This window comes from Arachis hypogaea, chromosome 14 (genome assembly GCF_003086295.3).
Source record: "Arachis hypogaea cultivar Tifrunner chromosome 14, arahy.Tifrunner.gnm2.J5K5, whole genome shotgun sequence".
Taxonomy (NCBI): domain Eukaryota; kingdom Viridiplantae; phylum Streptophyta; class Magnoliopsida; order Fabales; family Fabaceae; genus Arachis; species Arachis hypogaea.
The window spans coordinates 23,311,111-23,318,841 of NC_092049.1; the positions used below are offsets into that span (position 1 = coordinate 23,311,111).

The 7,731-nt window shown below is 35.8% G+C and overlaps 1 protein-coding gene across 1 annotated transcript; it reads right to left on the reverse strand.

Moving 5' to 3' along the window:
- Window positions 1–3,447: 3,447 nt before the first annotated feature.
- On the reverse strand, window positions 3,448–4,308 carry LOC112742418 (uncharacterized). Its single transcript, XM_025791654.1, has one exon. The coding sequence runs from the start codon at window positions 4,306–4,308 to the stop codon at window positions 3,448–3,450; it is 861 nt and encodes a 286-aa protein (XP_025647439.1).
- Window positions 4,309–7,731: the final 3,423 nt, after the last annotated feature.

Genomic DNA, 7,731 nt, shown 5'->3' on the forward strand with positions numbered 1-7,731 from the left:
AATTCTTACCCAAAGCTTATCTTTATTATGCAATAATTGCCAAACAAGCTTTCCGAGTAAAGCAAAATTTACGCATTGAGTATCTCTAATTCCCAAGCCTCCATATTTTCTTGGAGTGACAACTTTGCTCCACTTGACCAAATTTAAGCAACGCTCCCCAAACTTTCCCTTCCACAAGAATTGTCTAAGCACATAATCAATCTTTTGACAAACCGAAGTAGGAAAAAGAGTCACTTGCATCTGATAAATAGAAAGAGAAGAAGCAACAGATTTAATTAAGCAAAGCCTGCCTGCTCTGTTAAGGAGCCAACCTTTCCAACTAGCCAGCCTATTCTTGATCTTCTCTAACGAGTTCGAAAAAATAGATCTAGCAGCTCGAGGATGATTAAGGTTCACCCCCAAGTATTTGCCTAGGTCACTAGTAAAAGGAATATGAGAAACACCAGACAACATTTCCTTCCTTCTATTAGAGATATTTCTAGAACAAATAGCTTTAGATTTTTCAATGTTAACCTTCATACTTGAAGCTTTACAGAACAAATCCAAGGTGTGCACAACATTCTGAACTTGACTTTTCTTCGCTTTACAAAAAAGGAGGAGGTCATCTGCAAACATCAAGTGAGAAACTCTAGGTCCCCCTCTAGAAACAGCCACACCATCCTAAATACCCTTGTCAACTTGTTTGAAAATGAAGCATGCCAATCTCTCCATGCACAAAACAAATAAATACGGAGAAATTGGATCTCCTTGCCTGAGCCCTCTGCGAGGTTGGAAGTTGTCCAATCTATTCCCATTCCAAAGGATGGAAAGATTTGAGGCCTGAACACAATTCATTACAAGCCGAATAATTAGAGAAGGAAAGCCAAAAGATTCAAGAGTGTGCTCAAGAAAATTCCAATCAACTCTATCATAAGCCTTTTCTAAATCAATCTTAAAAGCCATAGCTCCTTTTCTAGACTTTGTCCGCTTAAGAAAGTGAAGAACTTCTTGGGCGACAATAATATTATCAGGTGCTCCTCTACCATGAATAAACCCTCCCTGAGTTGGGCTAACAATCTCATCCAAAAATGGTCGTAATCTATTAACCAGCACTTTAGTCACTAGCTTATAAATTACATTACAAAGGCTTATTGGCCGAAAATCCTTCAATCTAGTTGGAGGGTCGCACTTAGGGATAAGAACAATCAAAGTTTCCAACAAAGAATGGCTTAACGTCTCCCCTAAGAATGCTTTCTGAACAGTACGCCATACCTCATGACCCACCACATCCCAATATTCCTTGAAGAAAAAAACTTGAAAACCATCCGGCCCAGGAGCTTTGAATGAGCTCATATTATCCAGAGCTTCTTTAACCTCCAACATTGTTACTGGTTTAGACAAATTATCACAAGCATCCTGGCTAAGAGATGGCATAGGAATTTCTCCCATGCAATTAACCTCAACAGGCACAGTAGAACAAAAAATATTTTTGAAGAAATGAACAACCTCCCTTTGCAAAACTTCCGGATCATCAGACCAAGACCCATCACTGACTAGCAACCCATGAACCTTGTTAGATTTTCTTCTAAGAATGGTTTGCATATGGAAAAAGCTAGTATTTCTATCACCATACCGAACCCATTGATCTCTTGACTTCTGGTACTAAAGCAATTCTTCCTGGGCCAAAACTATATTATACTCAGCTCTCAATTCTTCCTCTTTGTGCTTCAGAATCGGATCATCGTCAGCTTCCATTTTCCGTTGAATACGATTCAAATAACCCTCCAATTCCATCTTTTTAATAAAAATATTGCCGAAGACCGTAGAGTTGAATTCCAACGAAGCTTCTTGGACCCCAACAACTTCATATGGATGCCAAAGTCTGTACTATCCCAAGATTTCTGAACAATGGCCTTGTAATCAGGATGCGTTGCCCATGCCGCTTGGAATCTAAAAGGCCGGTTTCCTTTCTTGATAGGAACTCCTTGACATCGGATAAGTAGGGGACAATGATTAGAGTGGGAACGACTGAGAACTTCAACAAAAGCTTCTGGAAAAAGAAGGCGCCATTCTGTAGTACAGCAAGCTCTATCCAATCTCTTTGCAATTTCTTTGTTTCCTTGAATTTTACGGAATCAAGTAAACCGTATTCCAGAGGTTGTTAGATCAAAAAGACCACAAGAATCTAGAGTACTTGCAAAGATACTACTGCGATTTGAATAGAAATTACCCCCCTTCACCTCATGAACACTCAAAATATCATTAAAATCCCCAACCACCACCCACGGGTTCTGAATGCACAAACCAATATCAAGCAGATGACTCCATAATTCTACTCTATTAGTGGCTTGAGGGCTACCATAAACCGCACTGCAGATCCATCTTCGCCCACCACCATCAATTTCCAAAGTTACACATTGATTCATAGCCCAAAGAATTTTACAAGAAAATTTTAAATTAGCAGAGAGGAACCAAATTCCTCCTTTGTGTCCAACAGCATCTACAATCCCTATAGGATAATAGCCTAATCTCCCCCAAAATTCTTTCATAGTTTCAAACCCAATATGAGTTTCCACCAAAATAAAAAAAGTTGGTTGAAATTTTCGTACCAACTCCTTACAGTGCACCCGAGACATCTTATTTGACGCCCCCTAACATTCCAACTAATAATATTTAAATGGTCACAATCCATAAAAAATAAATTAAATAATTGGAATGTTTAATCATTCTACCTCACGTTGATGGACCCCTGTCTCCAAGTGTCTCTTTGTGGACTTGCACCGCAGAACCATCATTCTTTTGTTGAGGTTGGGTCTCTAAGTTTGTTGTTGCACTAACTTTATCAAACTCTTTTTATACTCGAGAGTCCATTGACAATGCTTCAGTAGGTGAGTTTTGAAGCGAAATAGGACGCTGCCTTTTGTGCCCTGCTTTAAAAAAGGGAGTACTCTGATCCTTGAAAGCCACTTGAGTTGTTCCCAAAGAGCCAAGCGTGGATGGAGGATCTTTCTTTTCCTTAGGCCCTACCTTTGCATTTGATAAAGACTTCACCTTTGAATTTGATGAGGATCCAACATGCATATTATTAGACCCAAAAGAAAATTTCTTACTCACCAAATTGGAGCATATTGCTACATTGGCTTTTTTTGGCACCACATTGTGGCCTTTACCCACTTTTTCCTTGCCTTTTCTACTAACTGTAACCCATTCACCCTCTTTTGCACGAGTATCCCTTTCCATACGTGAGTCTTGCAAATTATCATGCACAAGATCTGCTGCACCATGCTTCTCCATAATTGGAATTGATTTGGCATTAATTCCAAATTCAAAAGATAAATTTTGATTTTTTACTGGGATTTGACTACCTTCCACCGTTTTCTCGTTGTTATCTACAGGAAAAAGTGACGGCAAATTTTTCTCCTTCACCGTGCTTTCCTTCCCAATGCCATTGTTGTTCTCTGTCACACATTATCTTGTGACATGCCCAAAGCAGCTACATTTTTCACAAATTAAATTCAAGTGCTCATATTCTATGTCATACATATGACCATCAACTTGAATTTTTTTTATAACTGGAAGTCCCAAGTTAATTTGCACACATACTCTTGCATACTTTTCCCTCTCTGCAGACTTGGTGGCTAAGTCGATGCGGATCGATTTGCCAACAGCTGACGCAATCATTTTCATGGCTCTCTCTTGATAATAGTTAATGTTTAAACCTGTGATTCTTATCCAAACCATGGTAGACCTAAAAGTGTTTTCACAAGGTCTGAATGAAGAACTCCAAGGTTTAACCGCAACATAGCTTCCAGTAATCATCCACGGTCCTCCAAGGAGAACTTTCTTTCTATCCTCCAAGAGATCAAATTTGACTAAGAAATAGCCAAAACCGACATCTAGTACCTCATATCCTCCTTTGGTTCTCCAGACGCCTTTAAGCCTGTGCGTCATCGCTGTATAGCTAAAATTTTTTCCAAGAACTTTGATCACGATGGCATCTTTGTAGGGCTCTGCCAATATCTCTTTTGCTTCTTCAGTGAACGTCACAGTTGGTATCTTCGAATCACCTTGCTTACCAACTACGATAGCCATCTTATCCCCATCAAGAGAATCAGTAACCTCCAAAGCTCTCCTTGCTGAGGCACCAACAACTTTATCTCTGAACGATATCCGCTGACTTTGAGTCTTGTTACCATCTCCTTTAATCCCCTCCTTTTCACCTAATGCATGCCCCCCTCCGCTCTCCCCCTTATTGCTTCCACCGACATGGCCGGCTGCCTCGCTATGTGCCACCCTCGAAGACTCTCTCCCGCTCTCCCCACTCTCCATTTCACGTACTCTCATGTACTCTCTCGTACTTACTCATTAATTTAGTGATTGTTAATATACACGGATTGAATTTAAAATCTCATTATTACAGATAATAGATTGCATTAAGCAAAATATTATTAAGTTTAATTATGAGGATAGAATAAGACAGAACACTAAAAATAAGATAAAAATGATAGAGACACAAAAATTAATATTTTTATATTTATTTAATAATAAATTAAATATAAAAAAACAAATTATAAAATTTTAATTTACTATTTTTTTCATATAAAAATTTTATAAAAAAATATAATAATAAAAAATTAATAAAAATAAAAAATAAAACAAATAAATTATATCTGATTCCTTATTAATATTTCTATGTTTTTTCTATTAAAAAAACACAAAATATACTAATTTAAAACCTTAGTCCTCGCATATACAAGAACAATTCTAAAACCCTATTAAGTTTGTTTATTAAGATAAACTAATTTAATTACATATTCAATTAATGCCTTAAAAAAAATTACATATTCAACTAATAATTTTATTTTGTGAGCATGCCTAAGCATGAGTGATGCAGGAGCATGTATCTTTGTATTTGTGTCGTTAGTAAAGTAGTCTAGTTTAGTATATATTATTAAATTGTGTTATGAGTTAGTCCCACATCGCCCGAGTCATGAAGGTTTCGCGTCCCCTACTAGTATAAATATGTATATGTATATGTGTGCTTATTTTTCTTTAGACTCTTTGAGAGTAAGAGGTGCATCCTTGGCTTAGCCAACCAAGATGGGTTTATGGCTATTTTCACCATAGTGGGGTTGTTAACCTGGCCAAGATTGGTGACCAAAACGACGTTTCGGCGTCAGTTTGGTATCAGAGCAAGGTCAGTCCTCAACTTGCTCCAGTAAAATTTTATTCTATTGGTACGAGTTGTTGTCAGTACATATTGTTTGCTATGAATTGAAGTTCCAGAACTACTCAAGTGATTGAAATGGAGGAGTTACGCCGTCAAGTTAAGGAGTTGCAAGAGCAACTTGTAAAATATGAAACTGCTCAAAATAATCATGGCAAGCAGAGTGATGACAATTCTTCTAATAAAGAGGATAATGCAAATCCTTTTCATTATTCTTCTTGGTCTGAAGATTTGTCCACACGAAGAACACGACACAACACGGCTCACAAAACTAAAGACTTAGGAATCAAAATTGATATTCCTGATGAGTTTGATGGGAGACTCCAACCAGATGATTTCATTAACTAGCTTTGCGCAGTAGAAAGAATGTTCAAGTTAAAAGACATTCCAGATGACAAGCGCGTGAAGTTTGTAGCAATCAAGTTGAAGAAGCACGCATCAGTATGGTGGGAGAATCTCAAGCGTTAACGAGAAAGAGAAGGAAGAAGAAAGATCAAGACATGGGATAAAATGCGTCGTGAGCTCAAACGCAAGTTCCTTCCTGAATATTATAGGCAAGACACCTTCATCAAATTTCATTATATGAGGCAAAAGTCATTATCTGTAGAGGAATATATAATGGACTTCGAAGAGTTGCTTATGTAGTGTGACATTCAAGAGCCTGAAGAACAAACAATTGCTCGTTATCTTGGAGGACTGAATACAAAAATTTTTGATATCGTTCAGCTGCAATCATATTGGACCTTGGATGATGTCATTAGGCTGTTATTAAAGGTTGAAAAGCAAAGAACACAAAGGAATAATACTCAATCGCTGAAGGACAAAGAAGTCATCCTTGATGTTCAACAAGAAATGAAGACGGGATCTTTTAAAAGCAACAAGGAACGTGGATCATCAGGTAAGAAATGCTTTAAATGTCAAGGTTTTGGGCATATTGTTGTTGATTGTCCAAACAGAAGGGTTATCACTCTTGTCGATAAAGAAGTTAATGAAAAACTAATTCAGGAGCAAGAGGAGGAAGTGAGGTTGACTATGCTATTGAAGAAGTTCCAGCCGATTGCGGAGAAGCTTTAATAGTTTGTCGAAACTTGAATACTACAAGGGTAATAGAAGACGAGAGTTGGCAACGGTTTAACATCTTTCACACAAGATGTACTGTTGAAGAGAAGGTTTGCAAGGTCATCATAGACAGAAAAAATTGTGAGAATGTTGTCTCAAATTATATGGTAAACAAAGTGAAGCTTCCAACCAAGTTACATCCTCATCCTTACAAGTTGCATTGGTTAAAAAAGGAGAATGAAGTTAAAGTCACAAAGCGATGTTTAGTCCAATTTTCTATGGGAAGCAAATACAAGGATAAAGTGTGGTGTGATATCATCCCGATGGATGCGTGTCACTTACTGTTAAGATGTTTTTGACAATATGATCGTCGAGCTATTCATGATGGTTTCAAAAATACATACTCTTTTATCAAAGATGGCAAAAAGATCGTTTTAACTTCATGATGACATGTAGATGGTAAAAAAAATCAAGTTGAGCCGTGCCTTTTCACATCTTTAAAGAACAAATGTACTCACCAATGGAATTTTTCGCTGATACAAGATGAACCTTTTTCAACCAAGAGAGGATAATGCAGGAGCCCTTTTCAACTCAGGGAGAATGATGCAGGAGCATGTATCTTTATATTTATGTCGTTAGCTAAAGTAATCTAGTTTAGTATATATTATTATATTGTGTTATAAGTTAGTCCCACATCGTCCGAGTCACGAAGGTTCCGCGTCCCCTACTAGTATAAATATGCATATGTACCCCTTTTGCTTATGAGTTGAAGTTGATTTGAATATGAAATAAGTTGTGTGCTTATTTTTCTCTAGACTCTTTGAGAGTGAGAGGTGTGAATTTATAGCTATTTTCACAATAATGGAGTTGTTAACCTCGCTAAGATTCGTGATTCAAGTGACGTCCCTGCGTCAATGAGTTTTAAATTTTATTATTATGGAAACAATAACTAAAATTATCTTATTTAATTTGACATCTATAATTTTATACATATAATATACTTCATTGTAAATTTATTACTTTTAAAATTATACAATTATTCTGACAAAATAATTTGAGCTGATTTTCTATTTTTTTCCGCACAATATTGTAAGAGAAGTTCTATGGTGGCATTGGTTTTGGTGCCCAAAAGTAGCATAAATTTGACCAACAAATAAAATATTGACACATGGCAAAAAAAATTAAATCTAAAACTAAAATGATTTTCTCTTTCTTATAATTTCTTATAATTACTTTTATCAAAATAATTTTTTATAATTTTTTTGTAATTATAAAAATAATTTAAAAAAATATTAAAACAATTTTTTAATTATATTTTTAATTATTATTTTATTATTGTTTTTATTTTTAAAAAATAATTTTTTATAATTATTTTTACTAAAATAATTTTTTTATAATTTTTTTATTTTATAATTATTTTTATTATTATTATATTTAATAATTTCTAAAAATAATACCAAAATTAT